The sequence below is a fragment of the Panulirus ornatus genome, chromosome 3 (assembly GCF_036320965.1).
Source record: "Panulirus ornatus isolate Po-2019 chromosome 3, ASM3632096v1, whole genome shotgun sequence".
NCBI classification, from domain to species: domain Eukaryota; kingdom Metazoa; phylum Arthropoda; class Malacostraca; order Decapoda; family Palinuridae; genus Panulirus; species Panulirus ornatus.
This window is the reverse complement of record NC_092226.1, coordinates 53,483,829-53,511,568: the sequence shown is the minus strand read 5'-3', so window position 1 is coordinate 53,511,568 and position 27,740 is coordinate 53,483,829. Positions and strand designations below refer to the sequence as shown.

Below are 27,740 nucleotides of genomic sequence, written 5' to 3'. Positions count from 1 at the left end.
AGTAAGAGGTATTCTTCAGAATATATCAAGATCTCTTCCAAAATAAATAACAGCCAAAGTTTGAATGTTGTGGAAAGAGGAAGAGATTTACAGTAATAACTCGAGGGCTAGAGAGAGGGGGAGAGAGAGAGAAAACAGCAGCAGTAGCAGCAGAGTAGCAGGCGTTAGTGTTTATAATCCTGACCTTACAAAACAGCCTCTAACCTATACACAAACAATGGGTCAACCATTAAGAGTGATGCACACTCCTGGAGGTGCAACCACAACTTGCAACTCCTAAAGAACACCATCGCACAGACCTCACATGGAGGGCGGCGGCTTTTTGCCCTCCCTACTAGAAGGACATAGTGATATGCAAATCTATCGAAATACATATTTATTACAAAATGATAATGCTTAAACACAGTACCTGGCTCATGTTGCTCAGATCCATCCACATAGACAAATATGGTGTCTGTCGGCCTAATACCATGACAGTCCATAATGGAGCTAGCAATGTCAACACAAAATAGACAGTTTCATATCATCCTGGAATAAGATGCAGAAAATATTCATGAACACTCATCATTTCCACATTCACAATAAAAACAATTAATTTAAAACCATTTGGATTTCAAGAATACAGGTTAATACATGAAGTTATTGTGGGCCTTACTAAAGAAGGTGCAATAGGAGAGTTGGTCTAGCACCCTACCCTTAGCTGTGCCTACCCCTCCCTTTACATGGCCTGATCTGTTCTGGGCTATACCTAATCTGTTCTGGGTAAGTGTTTTGTAGTGCTACGCAGCACTCTTCAATTTTAAGGATGCACTGTTTTGTAATTTACGCCCTGACAGCCAGGAGGTGAAGGAGAGGTGGGTCTGGTGAGCGAGCGAGCGAGCACTGACAAGTAAAAAGATGATGCAAAGCTGGTCAAGGCACAACTCAGCTGTCTTTCTGGCGATGGTGATCCCTCCAGAGTTTTAAAAAAGTCCGCTTCCCAGACATGGGATTGCATCTGTTGTTTCAGTAGATGTCACGCGGGGGTGGCACCAGGTTGAAGCCCTACTGCGAAATGTGAATTCACTTACTGAATTTGTTAACCATTAAACTGTCCTGAAATTTCTAAACTATGCTTTTAGAATTTATGAGTGAGTTGAATTTGTGCTAATTGTCAGTAATAGTCAATTATAAATGCACAAGCTGGGCAAAACCTGGGGAGCACATCTGAATGATAATCAATGATACAATTGCAAGAGAAGTTAAGTATACAAGTCGGTTACATCAAAGCAGTGGGAAAAGAGAAAATTACACACTTCTAAGAAATATTACAATATTAGAAGAGTAATGTAAAGGTACTTTGTTCCCTCCAAATACAAGTATGAGGCACAAAACTTCTAGGCCTTTTTCTCAAGTGTTTCAGTGAACATTTGAAACAGCTCAGCGGATGTCGTGTCAGCGGCTATTTTGGAAAGTGCATGTGCAGGCGGGATAACCCTCATTAGTGTAACAGATCAACTGGGCTGTGGCCTTTGCGATGGTCTCAGAAAGAGGGCTGATGTAGGGCAAGATGCCGCCTCAAAGGGAAATTGTATTAGCATGAACCAGTGAGACCCTTGAGTATAACTTGAGAAAGAGACCATCAGCTAGATTGAATCTTCTAAAATGGAGAAAGAAGATGACATTCTTTTACTTTCATCATCATGACATACACGTGATTTAAACAGGAAATACAAGTTCTACACATGTAGATGTAAAAATAGTTGCTTGACTGCACCCAAGGAAGTTGGAGTAGGTCGAATTAGTGAATACAAGGACGCAGCAGGTCTAGGCAGAGAGTACAGGGTACAACATTTTCCTCACGCTACCACATCAGTAAAGTTTTCCTCACGCTACCACATCAGTAAAGTATGTCTGAACTGACCAATGACCGACGTGTGCCACACTGTGAATATCACATAGAAAGGCACCACAGTTGTACAAAAATAGTCTCTGAAACTGATATGTGCAAATTAGTGTTTACTAGCCTTCCCAGTGTGGTCCAATTTAGCAGTTTATCTGGTGCTACTCACTGATCTTATTGGAGCACACCTCACCCAAGCTCCTAATCAGCTTTACAAAAAATACAGTACTTCAAACTACACTACTTGGCATACTTGCCCAGAGTTAAAAGTCAATAACTCGTGTCAGGGTCTCGAGTAACTGTGCAGACCTCGTGTACCACACTAGATGCCTAAGAAGTTTTTTCTGGGATTGTCTTGTCGCAAGTTTCAGACAGATGGGACACTAGTGTTGGGTTGACGGGGGGGGCAGGGGCACTTGCTTTTGCTAATTTAAAGCCCTGTAGAAATACTGTTGTGTGACACTTCCAGGAGAGACACTAAAAGAAGGAAAAAAATGACATTATAAGAATGTCTCACAATGTGGGCATAAAGGGAGAAAGGGAACCCCCTCCCCCCTCCTGGCATGGGGGTGATGGGAAGCTGATGGTTAGCAAGTGATGATGATGGGAATGCTATAGTGCACTGCCTTGCCCTCCAGCAACCAGCTATGAGACACTGCCAACTTCCTGGGTGCATGGCTCAACCTTTGTGCTTCTTGCATTTTTTTTTTTTTAGGTAATTTTCAGATAAATAACAAATAATACTTTGTATATCATCATTAATAAAAGCTAATCAAATTTCCTATTGGCTACATACACTGAACAACAATTAATGAATGCCACGACATGGGGGGGGGAGAGCCCACCCACTGACTGGCCAGGTGGCAGAGAGGGGTGGGGGAGGAGCCCGCTCAGGTACAGTCCGCTCACTGCCCCTAGCTAACGTGCTACCTCAGGCAAGCCTAAGAGTCAACACACAGTTGTCAACAGGTTAACACAAGGTAAACCTACACACAATTTAGATATACCTTCGAAATACCTATGGGCAGCCTGTGGATGAACCCCACAGGTAACCTTGTAAGTAGCCTACACCAAGCCACCTATACTCATGGCTACAGCTGCAGTCTCCTCTGGTTGCCCTCATATGGGACTGAATGACCCACTACTGTTCATTACAACCACAAACTGCCAATTCCACACGCTGCTTAAGGTACAGGAGGACAATTATTGGCATTAGCTGTTCCAGTCACTGCTTGTATTAAAACTGGGCACAACAACCACAGCCCCTGTCTGCCTACCCTACAAACACTGGAATCATCGAGCAAATGGTAAAGAAGACTTTTTCATCAAAGTTGGAATGATCAAGAGAAAAATCCCAGACGGAAGAGTTGATCATGAAAAGGATTGATATCAGTTAACACTTTGGAGACGTCAAAAATGCAAAAATATATGCTTTCATAACACTGACATTGTGAGATAAATTACCATATTAACACTTCTATAATAGGTCCTCCATTTTGTCCGAAAATATGAATTGTGATAATTTGAGTGGCTACTTTTCATCAATGAGAATTTAGCCTCATCTCTTCTCCCCTAATTTCAATTATTCTTACACAATCTAGCTCTAACATGTATCACTTGCAAAACACTTAAAATAAAAAGAGCTACCATGTTTAAAAAGAATCAATTCTGGCTCATGCTAGCTGAGGTTTTAACACTAAGTCCTTGGCAATCTCAGAGAGCACGAGGAACCACTGCAATAATACTAGTACCAGAGGTCTACTCTCACCCGCAACTGGGGCAAGATCACCCCTAATACTCTGTAAACCTTCACCTTACATACAAAAGACATTCAGGCTGTCCGGCAGAATTTACTTGTAGCAAAATGTAAATAGGTATTGGTCACCAAAATACCCAAACCATGCATGGGTACAAAAAATAAAAATAAACTCCAAATTGAGTTCCATTGGTTAAATTGTATCTTCCTGAATTCAGCTCATTTATCATCTCTCTCACTTGTACGTAAATATTTCTAGGTCCTGCCTCCTTATAGTGTAACACATTTGGTTAAGCTAGGTATAATTATATTAATAAAAATGCCATGCCCTAAGGTAAAAAAAATGCCGGTTCCATCCATATGGCCGGCTAGTGGGATAATGTAGCCCTGGGATCCTTCTTCCTTAGGATTGTTTCTCAGGGTTTAATTGGCCCTGGGATGTTTAGTTCCTGCAGGCATTTGATCCCAAGGTGTGATACCCCTCAACCTGCAGTGGTGGTTGGGCCATCTAGATGGTGCTCTTGCTGAAGCTCACACGTAGGTGAGAAGAGTCGCTCAGCTGGAAGTTGTGCATTTTCTGCAAAATAAAGACACACCCACTTAGGAATATATCAGCTCCTATGAAAACATCATTTGACAATCTAAAGTCAACACTGGCCCACAAGTACGTATATACTTGCATCATTGTATGTCTCAAATGTACACTCATGAAAGCATATGTATTCAAAAATACCTTACGACTTCTTTCTGAGAACCTCTTTCTGGTGGCTCCTGAAACCCAAGGATGTATGATTTCATTTTTGAGGAAAACGTGGAAACCTATGAAGCGAGTTCTTTGAGGTGTAACCTCATGCAATCAGAGTCCAGTAGTACTTACGAGTATGTATTCTTTTTATACTAGTTTGCCATTTCCCGCCTCAGTGAGGTAGCATCAGGGACACATGAATAAAATGCTTCATTCACTCTCATCCATTCTCTAGCTGTCTAAATGCAGTGCAATGAAACCACAACTCCCACCAAACCAAAATCAGGCCCCACAAACCTTTCCATGATTTTTCCCAGCAGCTTCATACGCCCTAATTCAGTTCACTGATACCACAACACTCCATGAATACCACATTAATCCAATGCACTTTATCCCATTCCTGGATTTTGCCCTCCTGAACCTTCAGGCCCAAAGCACTCAAAATATGTTTCACTCTATCATTCCACCTCCAATTAGTTTCCCCCTTTTCCTTGTCTCCTTTTCTGACACAGTATATCCTCTTTTGTCAAGCTCTCCTCACTTCTCTACGCGTGCTCAAACCATTTCAGCACACCCTCTTAGTTTGCTTAACCAACCTATTACCATACCTCTCTCTCTTACCCTGTCATCACATACTCGATCAATCCTTCTCACAACATAAGTGTGTCGTCTTCAACTCATTGCCAACACAATCTATAGCCCAGGCCTCACATCTACATAACTTTACTGGGACTACTATACCTTCAAATTTATCAATTTCTATCCTACCAGAGAGAGTTTGAAGTTGCTATCTACCAATACAATGTAGTGCAACACGATGCAACCCCAATATCATTGGAACACTCTCTCCACCACCACTAACAAATGGACATGGGAAACAAAATGAACAAGTTGGACTTGTTAACTAAGAAGTACTGAGACATATGGGTACATAATACTTACAATGAGTGCAGCAATGGCTTCCTCTACAGAACCCAGCTGAATCAGGGCCATCTTCCTGTCTTTACTGGAAATAAAAAGAAAAATGACTAATGTTGGACAAAGACTATACATTAAAATATGAAAGTTTAATGAAGATAAACTGAAATTCTATTTCAACTTGATAATTTCAGGATGAACTTCTAATAGGTCATCTACCACCGATCAAAGATCTTTACCAATGCTAATAAGCCAATAAACCAGTCCAGTATTTCAACATAGCTGCCATTTAATCTGAATGTGAATCAATAACTTTTTCTCCCTTTAGTATAATTCCCTGTGCTTCAGTCTTTCTCTAATCATATACAAATTACTTTTCAAGGTCATGAGATATGTACATATAATAGATGGCTGTTTTTATCATCTGGAATCCATTTAATCTAATTTGTTCATATAGCAGTTAGGAGGGGTAAGCATGTGGTGTCTTTTGACCTTGGTTATCTCTGGCTACAGAAGTCATGTTTGTACTTCATGCTAGTTTGAGCTTGTGGTGACTTCAAGCATTTACACATGCCTCTAATCTGTAGAGGAAGTGCAAGTACTTTCAAATGCTGGAGGGAAAATTCAGCTCACAAATGTTGAGACAAAAGTCTTGTTGATGACTTCATATGTGCTTTGTGGCTTCCTGCTACTTGCATAACTTTTTTGTATTGCAAGATTTAATCTACCTACACTGTAAATGCCACATATAAAATAAACAAATTTGACAGCAATTCTGATTACCTTTCTGAAAAACTCACGCATGCAGGTCTAAATACAAATCAGGGAGGTGAAAAAAAGACCAAAGAAAAGACATTACCTACCTATTATGAAATATTATGAGGCAGAACTAGTACATAATACTCACCAAAAGATATGTGGGGATAGAACTAGAGAATAATAACATGAAATTAAGCAAAATATTTTTGAAAAATAATGTAAGAGTACAATTGTAGTATAAGAGTGGCGGATAATAGAAAAGAATGCGTAAGGAGATGGTTGATGCAGAAGGTATAATGAAATTTGAAAACATGTATAATATATTCAATAATATATTCATTTATTATACTTTGCTATTTCATGTATGGCAGGGTGGTGACAGGAATAGATGAAGGCAGTAAGTATGGATATGTACATGTGTATATATGTTTATGTATAGGTATGTATGTATATGTCCATATGTGGGCGTTTATGTATATACAAGTGTATGTGGGTGGGTTGGAACATTCTTTTGTCTGTTTCCTTGCACTACCTTGCTAACGTGAGAGACAGCGACTAAGCATAATGAATAAATATATTTCATAAGTGGTAGAGGATGTATGGATCAGGTGTTTGCTTTGAAACATGTATAAGAAATACTTAGAAAAGCAAATGGATTTGTAAGTAGCATTTATGGATCTGGAGAAGGAATGTAATAAGATAAGAGATGCTCCGCAGAAGGTATTAAGAATATATGGTGTGTGAGGCATGTTGCTAGAAGCAAGGAAAAGTTTTTATCGAGGGAGTAAGGCATGTGTACAAGTAGGAAGAGGGAAAAGTGATTGCTTATCAGTGAATGTCGATTTGTGGCAGGGGTGCGTGGTGTCTCCAAGGTTATTTAATTTGTTAATGGATGGGGTTGTTAGAGAGGTGAAACCAAGAGTTTTGGAGAGAGGGGCAAGTATGCAGTTGGTTGTGGATGAGAGGGCTTGGGAAGTGAGTCACTTGTTGTTCACTGATGATACAATGCTGGTGGCTGAATCGGGAAAGAAACTGCAGAAGCTGGTGACTGAGTTTGGTAAAGTGTGTGAAAGAAGAAAGCTGAGAGTAAATGTGAACAGGAGCAAAGTTATTAGGTACAGTAGGGTTGAGGGACAAGTCAATTGGGAGGTGCGTTTGAATGGAGAAAACTGGAAGTTCAAGTGCTTTAGATATCTGGAAGTAGATTTGGCAGTGGATAGAACCATGAAAGTGGAAGCGAGTCATAGGGTGGGGGAGGGGGCGAAAGTTCTGGGAGTGTTGAAAAATGTGTGGAAGGCAAGAACATTATTGCGGAAAGCAAAAATGTGCATGTTTGAAGGAATAGTGGCCCCAAAAATGTTATAGGGTTGCGAGGCGTGGGCTATAGATTAGATTGAGTTGTGCAGAGGAGGGTGGATGTGTTGGAAATGAGATGTTTGAGGACAATATGTGGTGTGAGGTAGTTTGACCGAGTAAGTAACGAAAGGGTAAGAGAGATGTGTGGTAATAAAAAGGTATGTTTAATGTAATAGAAAATCCAGCAATATCATATGGTTGTGAGATCATGCATGAGACATAGATAGGGTTGTAAGGAGGATGGTGGATGTGTTGGATATGAAATTTTTGAGGACAAAATGCCATGTGAGGAGTTTGATCAAGTATGAAAGGGTAAGAGAGATGTGTAGAAATAAAAAGTATGTGTTTGAGAAGGAAGAAGTGAGTGTGTTGAAATGGTTCGGACATATGGAGAGAAAGAGTGAGAAAATGTTCATAATGATATAGGCTTCAGAGGTGGAGGGAGCAAGGAGAAGCGGAAGACCAAATTGGAGGTGGAAGGATGGTGAAAAAATTTTGAGCCATCAGGGCCTGAACATACAGGAGGGCGAGAGGCATTTAAGGAATAGAGAGAATAGGAATGACGTAGTATACCAGGGTCGATGTGCTGTCAATGGACTGAACCAAGGCATGTGAAACATCTGGGGTAAACCATGGAAAGGTTGTTGGGCCTGGATGTTGAAAGAGAGCTTCGATTTTGGTGCATTACACATGACAGCTAGAGACTGGGCATGAATAAACGTGGCCTTTTTTGTCAGTTTTCATGGCACTACCTCGGTGAAGCATGGGATAGTGATGCTGTTTCCAGTGGGGCAGGGTGGCGAAAGGAATGGATGAAGACTAGCAAGTACACGTGTATAAATTTATATGTCCGAGTATGCGTATGCATATGTATGTTTATATGTATCCATGGTCCAACACATTTTGAATCTGTCACCATTAGTTTGTGGATCTGCCATCGAGGCGGTGCTGTTAGCAGCACTAGGGTGCCAAAATCCGTTTACGCTGCAGATGATCTAACAGTCCTGTTTAATTTTTTTTTTCTATTTTCCTTTATCACTTGTCTCCTGCATTAGCAAGGTAGCGCAAGGAAACAGACAAAAGAATGGCCCAACCCACCCACATACACATGTATATACATACACGTCAACACACGCAAATATACACACCTATACATCTCAACGTATACATATATATACACACACACAGACATATACATATATACACATGTTCATAATTCATACTGCCTGCCTTTATTCATTCCCACTGCCACCACGCCACACGTGATGTAACAAGCCCCTCCCCCTTCATGTGCGCGAGGCAGCGCTAGGAAAAGACAACAAAGGCCACATTCGTTCACACTCACTCTCTAGCTGTCATGTAATAATGCACCGAAACCACAGCTCCCTTTCCACATCCAGGCTCCACAGAACTTTTCATGGTTTACCCCAGATGCTTCACATGCCCTGGTTCAATCCATTGACAGCACGTCAACCCCAGTATACCATATCGTTCCAATTCACTCTATTCCTTGACGCCTTTTACCCTCCTGCATGTTCAGGCCCCAATCACTCAAAATCTTTTTCACTCCGTCTTTCCACCTCCAATTTGGTCTTCCACTTCTCGTTACCTCCACCTCTGACACTTATATCCTCTTGGTCAATCTTACCTCACTCATTCTCTCCATGTGACCAAACCACTTCAAAACACCCTCTTCTGCTCTCTCAACCACACTCATTTTATTACCACACATCTCTCTTACCCTATTATTACTTACTCGATCAAACCACCTCATACTACATATTGTCCTCAAACATCTCATTTCCAGCACATCCACCCTCCTGCGCACACCTCTATCCATAGCCCACGACTTGCAACCATATAACATTGCTGGAACCACTATTCTTTCAAACATAGCCATTTTTGCTTTCCGAGATAATGTTCTCGACTTCCAAACATTCTTCAATGCTCCCAGAATTTTCACCCCCTCCCCCACCCTATGATTCACTTCCGCTTCCATGGTTCCATCTGCTGCTAAATCCACTCCCAGATATCTAAAATACTTCATTTCCTCCAGTTATTCTCCATTCAAACTTACCTCCAAATTGACATGTCCCTCAACCCTACTGTACCTAATAACCTTCCTCTTATTCACATTTACTCTCAACTTTCTTCTTTCACACACTTTACCAAACTCAGTCACAAGCTTCTGCAGTTTCTCACATGAATCAGCCACCAGCGCTGTATCATCAGTGAACAACAAGTGACTCCCTTTCCAAGCTCTCTCATCCACAACTGACTACATACTTGCCCCTTTCCAAAACTCTTGCATTCACCTCCCAAACAACCCCATCCATAAATCAAACAACCATGGAGACATCACACACCCCTGCCGCAAACCTACATTCACTGAGAACCAAACACTTTCCTCTCTTCCTACACATACACATGCCTTACATCCTCGATAAAAACTTTTCACTGCTTCTAACAACTTGCCTCCCACAACATATATTCTTAAAACCTTCCACAGAGCATATCTATCAATTCTATCATATGCCTTCTCCAGATCCATAAATGCTACATACAAATCCATTTGCTTTTCTAAGTATTTCTCACATACATTCTTCAAAGCAAACTCCTGATCCACACATCCTCTACCACTTCAGAAACCACACTGCTCTTCCCCAATCTGATGCTCTGTACATGCCTTCACCCTCTCAATCAATACCCTCCCATATAATTTACCAGGAATACTCAACAAACTTATACCTCTGTAATTTGAACACTCACTTTTATCCCCTTTGCCTTTGTACAATGGCACTATGCAAGCATTCCGTCAATCCTCAGGCACCTCACCATGAGTCATACATACATTAAATAACCTTACCAACCAGTCAACAATACAGTCACCCCCTTTTTTAATACATTCCACTGCAATACCATCCAAACCCACTCCCTTGCCGGATTTCATCTTACGCAAAGCATTTACTACCTTTCTCTGTTTAACAAATAATTTTCCCAAACCCTCTCACTTTGCACACCATCTCAACCAAAACACCCTATATCTGCCACTCTAATCAAACACATTCAACACACGTTCAAAATACTCACTCATCTCCTTCTCACATCACCACTACTAGTTATCACCTCCCCATTAGCCCTCTTCACTGAAGTTCCCATTTGCTCCCTTATCTTAAGCACTTTATTTACTTCCTTCCAAAACATCTTTTTATTCTCCCTAAAATCTAATGATACTCTCTCACCCCAACTCTCATTTGCCCTCTTTTTCACCTCTTGCGCATTTCTCTTAACCTCCTGCATCTTTCTTTTATAAATCTCCCACTCATTTGCCTTATTTCCCTGCAAAATTCGTCCAAATGCCTCTCTCTTCTCTTTTACTAATAATCTTTACTTCATCCCACCACTCACTACCCTTTCTAATCTGCCTACCTCCCACGCTTCTCATGCCACAAGCATCTTTTGCGCAAGCCATCACTGCTTCCCTAAATACATCCCATTCCTTCCCCACTCCCCTTATGTCCTTTGTTCTCACCTTTTTCCATTCTGTACTCAGTCTCTCCTGGTACTTCCTCACACAAGTCTCCTTCCCAAGCTTACTTACTCTCACCACTCTTTTCACCCCAACAGTCTCTCTTTTCTGAAAACCTCTACAAATCTTCACCTTCGCCTCCACAAGATAATGATCAGACATCCCTCCAGTTGCACCTCTCAGCAAATTAACATCCAAAAGTCTCTCTTTCGCATGCCTATCAATTAACACGTAATCTAATTACACTCTCTGGCCATCTCTCCTACTCACATACGTATATTTACGTATATCTCTTTTTAAACCAGGTATTCCCAATTACCAGTCCTTTTTCAGCACATAAATCTACAAGCTCTTCACCATTTCCATTTACAACACTGAACACCCCATGTACACCAATTATTCCCTCAACTGCCACATTACTCACCTTTGCATTCAAATCACCCATCACTATAACCCGGTCTTGTGCATCAAAACTACTAACACACTCACTCAGCTGTTCCCAAAACACTTGCCTCATGATCTTTCTTCTCATGCCCAGGTGCATATGCACCAATAATCACCCATCTCTCTCCATCAACTTTCAGTTTTACCCACATCAATCTAGAGTTTGCTTTCTTACACTCTATCACATACTCCCACCACTCCTGTTTCAGGAATAGTGCTACTCCTTCCCTTCCTCTTGTCCTCTCACTAACCCCTGACTTTACTCCTAAGACATTCCCAAACCACTCTTCCCTTTACCCTTGAGCTTCGTTTCACTCAGAGCCAAAACATCCAAGTTCCTTTCCTCAAACTTACTACCTATCTCTATTAACAGTCCTGTTAGTTTCATATATTTACATTTTTTTGCAGAAAATGAATGCCAAAAAAGTTTGTTTCAGAAAAATTTGTACAAAGCCAAGAGTACAGAAACAGAGAGTGCACTTAAAAGTGTTTAGCTCCCATGTAATTAAGGTGTAAGCCTTTCTGGGGAGATGCTTATCAAGCAGGCCAAAGTTTTTCATAAAGAATTAAGGGTAGACTATGACTATTTGCAAGTTTAAGTGGAGACACAAACTTTCAGTGCATAGCGTGTGGGGAAAAAAGCGTAGTGCAGACATGGAAGCTTATAATGTAAGGATGTATTAAAAGAACTTTCTTTCTTTCTTTCAAACTATTCGCCATTTCCCGCATTAGCGAGGTAGCGTTAAGAACAGAGGACTGGGCCCAATTCTCTGTTCCTTCTTTTGGAAAAACTATAATAATTAATTGACATGATGCTGTAACAGTCAAGAATAACAATATAAACCCTCATTATTTGCAAACAGATAGATTTATATTATTCTATATTATGAAGTCTTCTTTGCATACTGCCTGGCAATTAAGAGACATAACTGGCAACTGCCACACTCTGGATTTGGGAATGTGTGACAAACTCTCAAGGATAATTGTACATAAATGTACACATACATAATCTGTGACATATATATACACATGAACATATTCATACTAATTTCCCTTCATCCATTCCTGGCCCACCTCACCACACAGCAAACGCCATTGCCACCCGCTGCATCAGCAAGGTAATGCCAAGAAAACAGACAAAAAAAGGTCACATTCATTCACACTCAGTCTCTGAAACCACAACTCTTTATCCACATCCAGGAACCACAGATCTTTCCATGGTTTATCCCAGATGTTTCACAAGCCCTGGTTCAGTCCATTAACAGCACGTCAACCCCAGTATACCACATTGTTCGAATTCACTCTATTCCTTGCACAACTCTCACCCTCCTACATGGTCAGGCTCCGATTGCACAAAATCTTTTACACGCCATCCTTCCACCTCCAATTTGGTCTCCCACTTCTCCTTGTTCCCTTCACTTCTGACACATATATCCTCTTTGTCAATCTTTCCTCATTCTTTCTCTCCATATGTCCAAACAATGTGCAAAGTGAGAGGGTTAGGGAGAATGATTTGGTAAACAGAGAAGAGGTAGTAAAAGCTTTGCGGAAAATGAAAGCCGGCAAGGCAGTGGGTTTGGATGGTACTGCAGTGGAATTTATCAAAAAAGGGGGTGACTGTGTCGTTGACTGGTGGGTAAGGTTATTTAATGTATGTATGATTCATGGTGAGGTGCCTGAGGACTGGCGGAATGCTTGCATAGTGCCACTGTACAAAGGCAAAGAGGATAAAAGTGTGTGCTCAAATCACAGAGGTATGAGTTTGTTGAGTATTCCTGGGAAATTATATGGGAGGGTATTGATTGAAAGGGTGAAGGCGTGTACAGAGCATCAGATTGGGGAAGAGTAGTGGTTTCGGAAGTGGAAGAGGATGTGTGCATCAGGTGTATGCTTTGAAGAATGTATGTGAGAAATACTTAGAAAAGCAAATGGATTTGTATGTAGCATTTATTGATCTGGAGAAGGCATATAGAATTGATAGACATGCTCTGTGGAAGGTATTAAGAATATATGGTGTGGGAGGTAAGTTGTTAGAAGCAGTGAAAAGTTTTTATCGAGGATGTAAGGCATGTGTACGTGTAGGAAGAGAGGAAAGTGATTGGTTCTCAGTGAATGTTGGTTTGCAGCAGGGGTGTGTGATGTCTCCATGGGTGTTTAATTTGTTTATGGATGGGGTTGTTAGGGGGGTGAATGCAAGAATTTTGGAAAGAGGAGCAAGTATGCAGTTGTTGTCACTGATGATACAGCGCTGGTGGCTGATTCGGGTGGAAAACTGGAGCTGGTGGCGGAGTTTGGTAAAGTGTGTGAAAGAAGAAAGCTGAAAGTAAATGGGAATAAGAGCAAGGATATTAGGTACAGTAGGGTTGAGGGACAAGTTAATTGGGAGGTAAGTCTGAATGGTGAAAAACTGGAGGAAGTGAAGTGTTTTAGATATCTGGGAGTGGATTTGGCAGCGGATGGAAACATGGAAGAGGAAGTGAATCATAGAGTGGGGGAAGGGGCAAAAGTTCTGGGAGTGTTGAAGAATGTGTGGAAGTTGCGAACATTATCTTGGAAAGCAAAAATGGATATATTTGAAGGAATAGTGGATCCAAAAATGTTATATGGTTCCGAGCCATGGGTTATAGATAAAGTTGTGCGGAGGAAGGTGGATGTGCTGGAAATGAGATGTTTGAGGACAATATATGGTGTGAGGTGGTTTGATCGAGTAAGAAATGAAAGGGTAAGAGAGATGTGTAATAATAAAAAGTGTGTGGTTGAGAGAGCACAAGAGGGTGTTTTGAAATGGTTTGGTCACATGGAGAGAATGAGTGAGGAAAAACTGACAAAGAGGATATAAGTATCAGAGGTGGAGGGAAAGAGAAGTGGGAGACCAAATTGGAGGTGGAAAGATGGAGTGAAAAATATTTTGAGTGATCGGGGCCTGAACATGCAGGAGGGTGAAAGGCGTGCAAGGAATGGAGTGAATTAGAACGATGTGGTATACCGGGGTCAACGTGCTGTCAATGGATTAAAACAGGGGATGTGAAGTGTTTGTGGTAACCCATGGAAAGTTCTGTGGGGCCTGGATGTGGAAAGGGAGGTGTGGTTTCGGTGCATTATACATGACAGCTAGAGACCGAGCGTGAACGAATGTGGTCTTTGTTGTCTTTTCCTAGCGCTACCTCGTGCACGTGTGGGGGGGAGGGGGTTTTCATTTCATGTGTGGTGGGGTGGTGATGGGAATAAGGGCAGACAGTATAAATTATGTACATTTGTGTATATATGTATACATGGAGATGTATAGGTACGTATATATGCGTGTGTGGACATGTATGTATATACATGCTTATGTGGGTGGGTTGGGCCATTCTTTCATCTGTTTCCTTGCTCTACCTCGCTAATGCGGGAGACAGCGACACAGTATAATAAATAAATATGTCCAAACCATTCCAATGCACCCTCTTCTCCTCTCTCAACAACATCCTTTTATTTCTGGACATCTCTATTACCCTTTCATTATTCACTCTATCAAGCTACCTCATTCCCAATACATCCACCCTCCTCCGTACAACCCTCATAGCCCATGCCTCACAACCACTACTATTCCTTCAAACATACCCATTTTCACTCTCCAAGACAAAATTATCTTTCCCCACATTCTTCATTGCTACCAGAACCTTCACCCCTCCCCACCCTATGACACTTCCACTTCCATGATTACTATGCAATAAAAACGGTCACCAGTTGCATTTCTTTTCATATCAATTTGTTCCACCTCTTTCTCCTGGTATTTCTTTGCAGAGTTTCTATTCTTTAACTTTACAATCATCTAATCTCCTAATAATTCAACTCTCTCTCCTGATGTGTCTACTCTCTTTCTCTCTACTAAGTTAATCCTTTCCTAATCGCTCATCCCAATCAAACACACTGCTGAAGCAACTCCAAATTTTTATTCTTATAAGCCCCTGTAACCTTGTTCATATTTCAATATTTCATATTGTTTTGGTAATTTCTCTTAAAAAAAAGAAATTCATTGACAAGATGCTGAAACAGTCAAGAATAACAATATCAATCGTCATCATTTGCAATAGAGATGTATTTATATTATGAAGTTTCCTTTGCATACAGCTAGGCAAGAGTGTGGCAATTGCCACACTCTGGAATTAGGGAATGTATTACAAACTCTCAAGGATAAACGTACATATACATAATCTGTGACAGATCCAACATGGAAAAGGAGGTTGGAAACACATTACCAAAACATTTTTAATGCATCTCACACCTAAATAAAAGATTTCTACTCAATAGCAACTTACGGGAAGAACTTGAATGCCTTAACGGAAGCGCCAGCATGAGTGAAGGCATCTTTAATTTGTTCCTCATCAACAGTTGGTGGGATGTTGGACAGATGCAATGTAGCACTTGGGGGGTAGATATTCTGAAGAAAAAATAATAGAAAAAATGAAACTAATACCACAGGAAAAGTTTTCATGAATATATAAACCTGTGAAAAAGCTGTAAGACAAACAGGCTCAAATACTGAATATACAAATGTAATTTTACAAACTATCAATAGATGTGCGATTATAAGAAGAGTATGGTGGAGAGAGCTGAAAAGGGTGTGCCAAAATGATTCGGTGACATGGAAAGAATGAGTAAGGAGAGAATGACAAAGATGAGACATATGTGTCGCAAGTGGAGAGAACAAGAGGGGTAGACCTAAATGGATATGAAGGAACTGTTTGGGGCCTGAACATGCAAGCAGGTGATGGCGTGCACAAGATAAGGGTGAATTTGAGTGATGTGGCCTAAGAAGAGGTGACATGCTGTCAAGGGACCGAGCCAGGGTACACCTTCGAAGCAGCTATGGGAAACCATAGAAAGATTTGTGGGGCCTGGATGAGGATAGTGGGCTGTGGTTTCAGTGCATCACACATGACAGCCTGAGAATGGATGGGAGCATATAAGGCTTTCTCTTCATCTGTTCCTGGCACTACCTCAATGATTGAGGAAACACCGAATAGGCACAAGAGGGATAAACATATAGATAGGAGAAAACCAATGATAGGGTTGACAGGTATGTTTTGTGGGAATTATAACAAATACATGGTGTGGGGGAGAGTTATTAGAGAGAGCAATGAGAAGTTTTTATCAAGAGAATTTAAGGATGTGAAAAAGTTGGAAAATGGGATGGAGAGCGATTCCATGACCACGCCAAGGTGGACCTGTGGCAGAGGCACAAGATTCTTCAGTACCTGTTTAATGTTTTTGAGGATGGGGGGTAAGGGAAATGAATACAAAGGTTTTGGGGAGAGGGATATGTCAAGTCTGTCAGGTGTAAGGGGATCTAGAGGAAGAGTCAGTTACTGTTTGCTGTCGAAACAACACTAACAGTAAATTGTGCGAGAAACTGCCTAAGCTTGTGGTCTATTATTTTGGAAGTGTATGCAAAAGGAGGATGCTGTGAGCAAACATGAATAAAAGAGAAAGGTGTGTTGAAGCGAGTCTGAATGGAGAGAACTAGGAGCACATAAAGTGTTTCAGACATCTGGGAGAAGACATAGCAACAAATGGAATTACGTGAGCTGAAGTGAGCCATTTGGTGGGTGGGGGGAAGGGGTGAGAGGAGGTATTGAGTGTAGTTAGGAATGTGAGACAAGAAAGGTCAGCAACTGAGAGGGTATAGATGTGTAAGCCTGTTGGTTTAGTTGTCCCAATGGTGCTGAATGGGTGTGTTCTAGGCCCTAAATACCGAAGTACAGATACAGAAGAGGGTGGATGTGTTGTACAAGGCATACCTCAGCACTACATATGATGTTAGGAGTGTTGCTCATAAAAGGAGAGAGGATGTAAGTGAAAGGTGTGGTTGTGAGCTAAGTACTACAATAGGAAAAGGTGTGCTGAAATGGTTTGGAAATATGAAGCTGATGTGTACATATGATTAAGGAGACAAATGAGATAAAAAAAAAAAAAACAAGTGAAAGGATGGAGTATAAGACACTGAGACATGCGAGTGGATAGGCACCAAAAAAGAGGCAAGACCAATATTATATATACCATGAGGCAAGACCAATACCATACATATCATATCTTGCTTGCTTTAACTACATGGGTTATAAAGTACCTACCTGATAATTCTTGGAGCCTGGTTTCTTGAAGCGGTGGAGAGGAGAGTTTGTATAGTCCTTGGTGAGACCAGCATCTGGTTGTCCTTCCTTGGGAAGTTGCACAGTCTGATGCTTGCTCAGAGTTACCCGAATCTGTTTGCCCCAGGTTTTCATTTTGTCCAGATGAGAGATTGCTGAAAATACATTTAAAGTCATTTTGACAGTTCAGGTCAGCACTATCAAATACATTACTTCATAATACATAAACTTATTTGGTTCCTACAGGGAATGGGCATCAGGGATGCAGACAGAATTGGTTATGTGAAATTTATCACATGCTAGAACCTAAAGGTTATTTAGCACTTTTTTAAGAGAAGAATTTCTAGTAACTTTTAAGCATCTACATTGTTTTGGTTTCCTTTAAAAGATAAATAAACACTAATAACTATCAAATAAATCTTTCTCTGATGATCATGTCCTTTGAGAATTTCCTCATGGGGGTGACCATGCAAAAAGTCTCCATAACTGATGAACTCCAATGCCACTTTTTGGCTTTTAGTACTAAAGCCTCAGGCTACTGGTAGAGGCAACTCTGGTGCAGTGTTTTCTGAATCTCCTGAGACCCTCATGTTCCTGCTGACTACTAATACTATCGTATGTTCCAACCTACAACTACTACCTAATGCAACCACCTGTGTTCGTACCTCCCAGTAAACCAATGGTGGTGGCATAAAAGTGAAGAAAATGTATGATTTAGCAGAAAAAAAACAGCAAGCCAAACATGCATGCTCCACAAAATGCCTTTAAACCAACAAACATGAATAAACCACATATAAAAATTCGTTTTCTAACATTTATTGACACTTCCTATTAATAATTCATTTTTCTTTCTTCAAACTTCTAATAAAAATACAGTCCAGGAAAAACCATTAATCTTACAAGGTTTGCTCTGAGAGAGAGAGAGAGAGAGAGAGAGAGAGAGAGAGAGAGAGAGAGAGAGAGAGAGAGAGAGAAGAGAAAGAGAGAGAGAGAGAGAGAGAGAGAGGGGGGGGGGGGGGGGGGTTGCAAGTAACTACATGGATTTTGCCAGAATGGCATGTGACCCTCCCTTCATGTCTTCATTACTGATTCATACTACCACTTTCAGCCATCAAGCCTCTTTAATAGATCTCTATCCAGGTTCAACAGGGACTTTGAGCAAAACCATCTACCTACAATTTGGTCCATGTATCTGTAATTGTTCTATGTAAGCTTTGAATTTCTCCCGGCACTACATTAAAAGTCTTCCCAACTTTTTAGACTGACCAAAGACCAAAGTTCAAATGCATCTTCCAGAACTGCTGAGATACTTTCAAAATCAATTCAATTTTGATGCATTCTATTTCATGCTTACCATATATTGTTAATCTTTCCCTTATAATAGTTCATTTGCTCCACACCAAATGTTCTGTTTGTGTACTGCTTCTCTATTCTTCATAGTTTGAGTGGTAACCAAAAAAGCTATCAGCATTCAATTCTAAGCATTCAATAAAATTCATTCTTAAAATGCCTAACAAAAACTAGATTTTGATATTATAGCAAGTTTGGATTATAGATTAGATTATTTTTATTTTTTTTTTCATACTATTCGCCGTTTCCCGCGATAGCGAGGTAGCGTTAAGAACAGAGGATTGGGCCTTTTTTGGAATATCCTCACCTGGCCCCCTCTGTTCCTTCTTTTGGAAAATTAAAAAAAAAAAAAAAAAAAAAAGAGAGGGGAGGATTTCCAGCCCCCCGCTCCCTCCCCTTTTAGTCGCCTTCTACGACACGCAGGGAATACGTGGGAAGTATTCTTAATCCCCTATCCCCAGGGATAAGATTAGATTATATATCATATATTAAAGCAAGTTTATGAATGGGTTTGTTAGGGAGGTGAATGCAAGAGTTTTGGAGAGAGGGGCAAGTATGCAGTCTGTTGTGGATGTGAGAGCTTGGGAAGCGAGTCAGTTGTTCTCTGATGATGCAGCGCTGGTGGCTGATTCATGTGAGAAACTGCAAAAGCTAGTGACTGAGTTTGGTAAAGTGCATGAAAGAAGAAAGCTGAGAGTAAATGTGAATAAGAGCAAGGTTATTAGGTACAGTAGGGTTGAGGGACAAGTGAATTGAGAGGTAAGTTTGAATGGAGAAAAACTGGAAGAAGTGAAGTGTTTTAGATATCTAGGAGAGAAATTGGCAGCAGATGGAACCATGGAAGCAGAAGTGAGTCACACAGTGGGGGAGCAAAATTGGGTATGTCTGAAGGAATAGTGGTTCCAAAAATGTTATACGGTTGCACGGCATGGGCTATAGATAGGGTTGTGCAGAGGAGGGTGGATGTGTTAGAAATGAAATGTTTGAGGACAACATGTGGTGTGAGATGGTTTGATCGAGTAAGTAATGAAAGGGTAAGAGATGTGTGGTAATAAAAAGTGTGGTTGAGAGAGCAGAAGAGGATGTATTGAAATAGTTTGGTCACATGGAGAGAATGAGTGAGGAACGATTGGCAAAGAGGATATATATGTCAGAGGTGGAGGGAACGAGGAGAAGTGGAAGACCAAATTGGAGGTGGGAGGATAGAGTGAAAAAGATTGAGAGATCAGGGCCTGAACATGCAGGAGGGTGAAAGCCGTGCAACGAATAGAGGGAATTGGAACGATGTGATGTCAATGGATTGAACCAGGGCATGCGAAGTGTCAGGGGTAAACCATGCAAAGTTTTCTGGGGCCTGGAAGTGGAAAGGGAGCGAATGTGGCCTTTGTTGTCTTTTCAGGCAGGGGGTGGGGGTCATTTCATGTGTGGTGGGGTGGCGATGGGAATGAATAAGGGCAGGAAGTATGAATTATGTACGTGTATAAATATGTAGTTCTCTGTGTATGTATACATATGTATACGTTGAAATGTATATGCATGTATATGTGTGTGTGTGGACATGTATATATGCATACCTCACTATTTCCTTGTGCTACCTCGCTAACGTGGGAGACAGCGACAAAGTATAATAAAAAAAATAAGATTATAGCAGTAACCATTTGCTTGTTTGCCGAATAACTTAATTCATCTCAACCAGCTCTCCTTATGAGAGGATGAAATAAAGGTAATATGGTGTACTGGGTATGACGTGCTGTCATTGAATTAACCAGTAAATAAGAAGTCAGAAGAAACAGAAAAATTTGTGGGGTCTGGCTGTGGATAAAGGCAGCCAAATTTGAAAGTTTGTAGACTTACCCCCAAGTGGCCCATGACTGTGTCTTTGTCAGATGTGCTATTACAACACAGCATTGCCTTGAACGGCTGGAGCGAGAGTCGTGGAAATGAGTTCCAGAAATGCATCACAATATGGGAAGGTAGGAAACAACAATGTTCATTACTTCCCTACTGACTTAGAAAATTGCGTCAATTTTTTTAAGAGCTTCTGTAGTTGTTCGAGCATGGTTATTCCTCCTTATTCAATTCTGAACAGCAGTTTAAGCTTCTCAGCTGGGCTTGCAAGAATTTGATTTATTTCTACTAAGTTTCATGGTATTCATGCAGATTTATAATTTTGTCTTCCTTCACACTTTTCTTTAAACCTTCAAGGCTGCCACACATAAATCATCTAAGCTATGCACCACCAGTTCTTTCAGCCCTTTATGGTAATTCAAGTGTTCCATCCTGACTTGGGATTCTCTCCATTATGTTTACATCTACTTGTTTTGATAAATCCTGCTTCTTTTATATCAATGACTCCTTAGTTTTCCATTGCCTATGGTGAAGTGTTGCTAATCAATAAAAATATTTTGCAACAATTTCTTTCCAGGCCTTTTTCTCTAATTTAGTTTGAATGATGACTGAAATATCTTAATTTGTTTGAGTGCTATTTGCATTATTATCTCCCAGTTGGGTCTCTCTTCTACTGTCGCCACTCAACATGAAATTTTTAGTTGATTTTTCCTAATGGGTTTGGTTATTTACATATGACCAGTCACTAAACTATGAAATTTAGAAACTTGTTTCTTTTTAAGTTATACATTAGTTAACTACATTTACAAGTTCTTATCAGTTTAGAATTTCCACGGGAATGGATTAAGGCAGCAAATTTGAATATGTACACGTGTACATATGTATGTGTGCATGTACATCTATGTATATGTTGAAATATATATGCATGGATATGTGCACGTAGGGGCATTTATGTATATACATGTGTATGTGGGTGGGTTGGGCCATTCCTCGCCTGTTTCCTTGCGCTACCTCTCTGATGCGGGAGACAGCAGTTAAGTATAATAAATAATATTCTTGTCCTAGATTCCCATATGGAGTTCATTACTGTGCACAGCAGACCTAAAGCATGAAAAAACAACTTTAAAATGTCACTGGTGATTGGAACTTTGACTTGCAAAGCATGTGCTGTCCCTTACCAAAGATTCCTACCATAATATTGAAGTATTTGTTTACAAATGGGTCTTCAAATACACATCTTTGCATTATCATATATATCTACAATCTGCAATTCAACATACTATGGTTCCATTCACTGCTAAGTCCACTCCCATATATCTAAAACACTTTACTTCTTCCAATTATTCTCCATTCAAAGTTAAATCCCAACTTATTTGTCCCTCAACCCAGCTGAACCAATAACCTTGCTCTTATTTACATTTACTCTTAACTTCCTCCTTTCACACTTTTCCAAACTTAGTCACCAACTTCTGCAGTTTCTCACTCAAATCACCAACCAGTCCTGTAACATTAGCGAACAACATCCCCAACAGACTGCATACTCACCCGTCTTTCCAAAACTCTTGCATTTACCTCCCTAACCAACCCATCCATAAACAAATCAAACAACCAGAGTTATATCATATATCCCTGCCACAGACCAAACTTCACTGGGAACCAATCATTCTCCTCTCTTCCTACTCGTACACATGCCTTACATCCTTGTTAAAAACTTTTCGCTGCTTCTAGTAGCTTACCTCCCACACCATATACTCAAAGACCTTCCACAAAGCATCTCTATCAACCCCATATGCCTTCGCTATCATTTCTTTTAAGTATTTCTCGCACATTCTTCAGAACAAACACCTGATCCACATGTCCTCTGCCACTTCTGAAACCACAATGTTCCTCCCCAATCTGATACTCTGTACATCCCTTCACCCTCTCAATCAATACCCTTCCATACAATTTTTTATGAATACTCAACAAACATGCCTCTGTAGTTTGAACACTCCCCTATACATATCATACTCACTTGCCTTCATCCATTCCTGGCACCACCCTGCCCTACAGGAAATAGCAATCCCTTGTCAGAAACATGACATAGCGGCAGAAAAACAGACAAAAAAAAAAAGCCACATTCGTTCACAATCAGTCTCTAACTGTTATGTGTAATGCACCGAAACCACAACTCCCTAACCACATCCAGGAACCACAGACCTTTCCATGGTTTAACCCTGATGTTTCACACAGCCTGGTTCACTCTACTGACAGCACCTTGACCATGGTATACCACATCGATCATATTCACTCTACTCCTTGCACACCTCTCATCCTCGTGAATGTTCAGGACAAGATCACTTAAAATCTTTTTCACTCCACCCTTCCACCTCCAATTTGGTTTCCCGCCTCTCCAATTCTGACATACATATCCTCTTTGTCAACCTTTCCTCACTCATTCTCTCCATGTCCAAACCATTTCATCAAAACCCCCTCTGCTCACTCAATCACACTCTTCTTTATCACACATGACAGCTAGAGACTGAGCGTGAACGAATGTGGCCTTTTTGTCTTTTCCTGGCGCTACCTCGTTGGTGTGTGTATGTGTGTGTGTGGAGGGGGGTGCTATTTTATGGGTGGCGACAGGAATGGATGAAGGCAGCAAGTATGAGTACGTACAAGTGTATACATGTATATGTCTGTGTATGTACATGTTAAAATGTATATGTATGTATATATGCATGTATGGGCATTTATGTAAATACATGTGCATGATGGTGGGTTGGGCCATTCCTCATGTTTCCTTGTGCTAATTCGCTGATGCAAAAGAAAGCGATTCAGTATGAATAAATACAAACAAATATCTCTTACCTGATCATTTCTTACTTGATCAAACCACCTCACACCACAAACTGTTCTAATATTTCATTTTCAACGCATCATCCTAATCCAAGCAACCCTTTCTATAACACGTCTTGCAACCAGATAATATTGTAGGACCTACTAATCCTTCTAACATATCCACTTTTACTCTCTGAGCTGAGATAACACTCTCTATTCCACACATTCTTCATTGCTTCCAGAACCTTTGCCCCCCTCCCCCACCATATGACTCGCTTCTGTTTCCATGGTTCCATTTGCTGCCAGGTCCACTTTCAGATATCTAAGACACTACACATCCTCCATTTCTTCTTTTCATTTAAGCTTACATCCCAACTAACTTGTCTTTCAAGCCTGCTGAACCTAATAACTGGCCTTTTACTCACATTTCCTCTCATCTTTCTCCTTTCACACACTCTTCCAAACTCAGTCACCAACTTCTGCAATTTCTCACTCCAATCTGCCACCAGTGCTGTATCATCAGCAAACAACAATTGACTCGCTTCCCATGCCCTCTCATCCCCAACAGACTGCATATTTGCTCCTCTCCGAAATTCTTACATTTACCTTCCTCACCACCCCATCCATAAATGAATCAACCCATTAAAGGCAGGTGATGTTGTCTAATGTTTATACATAGGCAGCCGGGCAACATAACGTAACATTGGACTATTTTGCCTTGTTTTTTTTTAATTCTGGCGATGTGACATCACTGTCATCAATTGTCATTACCTCTGCTTACCTATTCCTATAAACAGCTACTCTTGCTTACCCATTCGCAGTCAGCAGTAGTATTAGCTGTTATCTAACTTTCGTACAGTAGTATATGGGCAACAATATGTAATGCTGGGCTATGTTGCATTGTAATTGTACATCAAAATTGGGTGAAGTGGCATCTCTGACACATAATACCATGTTCTCTCTTTGGACATGCCTGTGAACAGCCACCCATGTCCACTCAGCCATGGTCAACATAAGTATTAGCCAAGGCAATGGGGAGGAGGACACGAAGGTGCCTAGCACTCCTCCCACAGCCAGCTCTGATGCAATACTGTTTAAGTAATACCTTTTACCTTTGTTTTTATCTTGTTTTATCTATTCATGTACTGGCTTATTCCTTGATAATGTATCATTCCTAAAATATGCCGCCTTTAATGTGTTAAACAATCATGGTGACATCACACACCCTTGCCGCAGACCAACCTTCACTGGGAACCAATCACTGTCCTCTCTTCTTACTTGTACACATGCCTTACACCCTTGATAAACAACTTATCACTGCTTCTGGCAGCTTACCTCCTACACTGTATATTCTTAAAACCTTCCAAATAAACATTTCTAGCAACCCTGTCATATGCCTTCTCCACATACTTAAATGCTAAATATAAACCCATCTGTTTTTCTAAGTATTTCTCACGTGCATTCTTCAAAGCAAGCATATGATCCACATGTCCTCTACCACTTCTGAAACCACACTGCTCCTCACCAATCTGATGCTCTGTACATGCATTCACCCTACCATATAATTTTTTCAGGTACACTCAAAAACATCATGCTTCTAGTTTGAACACTCACCTTTATATATTGGCACTATACATTCATTCCTGGGAGCAGGGGGGGCTGGAAATCCTCCCCTCTCGTTTTTTAATTTTCCAGAAGAAGGAACAGAGAAGGGGGCCAAGTTAGGATTTCCCTTAAAGGCTCAGTCCTCTGTTCTTCACGCTACCTCGCTAATACGAGAAATGGCGAATAGTATGAAAAAAAAAAATTCATTCCTCTTATCCTCAGACACTTCACCATAATCCATACATACAATGAATATCATTACAACCATCCATACATACAATGAATATCCTTACCAACCAATCAACAAGTCACACCCTTTCTTAATAAATCTAACTGCAATTCCATCCAGTCCAGCTGCCATGCCAGATTCCATCTTTTGCATGGCTTTCACCACTTCTCTTCAGCAAAGCAATCTTATGGAGTTTCTCACTTCACACACCATCTCCAAACTAAGCACCCTACAGCTGCCATCTATCATCAAACATATTCAACAATCTTTCAAAATACTCACTTCACCTCCACCTCTACATCAACACCTGATATAGCTTCACCCTTCCGCTTCCTTCACTGATGTCCCGATTTGTTCTCGTCTTTCACACATTATTTACCAAACCTTTTTATTCTCCCTAAAATTTCATTATAATCTCTTACTCTTAACTCTCTACTGCCCTCTTTTTCAACCCCTGCACCTTCCTCCTGACCTCCTACCACTTTTTCTTTTAAATCTCCCAATCATTTGCACTCCTTCCTTGTCAGTACCATCCAAATGCCTTACTTTTCTCTTTCACTAACAACTTCACTTCATCCAACCACACATCTTTTTACGCAGCCCATCTCTCACCTTTTGCATGCCAATGCATCTCTTGCACGTGCCATCACTACTTCCCTATATAACTTCCATTCCTCAGCCACTTCCCTCACTTGATTTGCTCTCTCCTTTTGCCTTTTTACAATCACTCCCTCCTGCTCACTCTCACCATCTTTCCACTGCGCTATACCTGCCCTCTGCCAGTGGCCTGTTAAGGGTGAGGCACAAAAGGATAAAAATCGGCACAAGAGTTCATTAATTACGGAGAGACTATTGCCATGGCCACACCCTTGAGAGAGTTCCAGAACGGAACAGGCATCAAAGATATAGACAGATCTCTTTTTAGACCATGGATTCCCAATCACCAGTCTTTTTTTCAGCACATGACTCCATAAGCTGTTCATTTTTATTCATGACACTTGAATACCCTATGTGCAACAATAATATCCTCAAATTCCACATTATTTACCTTTGTATCTACATCACCCACCACTTATACATGCACCAAAACTGCTGACACATTAAGTAAACTGCTCCAAAAACACTTGCCTCTAATGGTCTTTCGCTTCATGGCTAAGTGCTTAAGCACTAATAACCACACATTGTTCCCCATCCACTTTCAGTTTTACCCACATCAATCTAGAATTTACTTTCTTGTTCTCTATCACACACTCCCACTTCAGGAATAGTGCTACTCCTTCCTTAGCTCTTGTCCTCTCACCAACCCAAATTCATTCCCAAGACACTTCAAAATCATTCTTCCCCTATACCACAGAGCTTTGTTTCACTCAAAACAAGAACATCCAGGTTTCTTCCTCAAACATACTATACCTGTCTCTCCTCATCTTAGTTATATCTACACACATTGACACAATAATCTGAGACTTCGAGAAGGACAAGCATTCTCCGCTTGACTCCAGTTTCCTCTTTTAAAAACTGGAGCAACAAAAGGGGAGGGTTTCCAGCCACTTTAGTTGCCTTCTACAATACATGTGGAATACGGAGGCAGAATTCTTTCCCACAGTATACAACATCGTTCTGATTCACTATTGCTTGCACACTTCTCACTCTCCTTTATCTTCAGGCCTGGATCGCTCAAAATCTTTTATACTTCCTCCCACGTCCAACGTGATCTTCTGCTTCTACGTTTCCTCCACATATACCTTCTTTGCTACCTTTCGTCACTCATTCTGTCCATATGTCCAAACCATTTCCACACACACTCTTCTGCTCTTTCAACCACATTTTTTTAATTGCCACATATCTCTCTTACCTTTTCATTACTAACTCGTTCAAACCACCTCATACCACATATTGTCCTCAAACATTTTGCTTCTAACACATCCACCATCCTCCGCACAACCATTGAACATATAGCAATGTTGGAAACACTATTCCTTCAAACATACCCATTTCTGTTCTCTGAGAAAACATTCTCTTTCCACTCAGTCTTCATCGCTCCCAGAACCTTCGCCCCCTCTACCACCCCACAACTCACTTACATTGTTCCATACACTGCCAAGTCCACTCCCAGATATCTAAAACACTTCACTTTCTCCAATTCATCTCCATTGAAATTTACATCCCAACTAACTTGTCCCTCAACCCTGCTGAACCTAATAACCTTGCTCTTCTTCACATTTACTTTCAACTTCCACCTTTCACACACTTTTCCAAACTCAGGCACCAACTTGTGTAGTTTCTCACTTGAATCAGCCACCAGCACTGTATCAATGGCAAACAAAAACTGACCCGCTTTCCAGGCCCTCTCACTCCCAATAGTCTGCATACT

General features: G+C 40.8%; 1 protein-coding gene across 40 annotated transcripts in view; it reads right to left on the bottom strand.

Annotated features, from left to right (window-relative positions):
- Window positions 1–361: 361 nt before the first annotated feature.
- The window catches only part of heph (polypyrimidine tract-binding protein 1 heph), a 503,533-nt gene continuing 476,154 nt past the window's right edge, over window positions 362–27,740 (bottom strand). For all 40 annotated transcript variants that reach the window (XM_071687661.1, XM_071687698.1, XM_071687719.1 and 37 more), the window contains 4 exons: window positions 17,500–17,672; window positions 15,688–15,809; window positions 5,326–5,389; window positions 362–4,215 (listed from right to left, as the gene is read on the bottom strand). In XM_071687661.1, coding sequence (XP_071543762.1) covers window positions 4,147–4,215; window positions 5,326–5,389; window positions 15,688–15,809; window positions 17,500–17,672 — 428 coding nt within the window. In that variant the 3' untranslated portion in view covers window positions 362–4,146. The remainder of the gene's footprint in view (window positions 4,216–5,325; window positions 5,390–15,687; window positions 15,810–17,499; window positions 17,673–27,740) is intronic.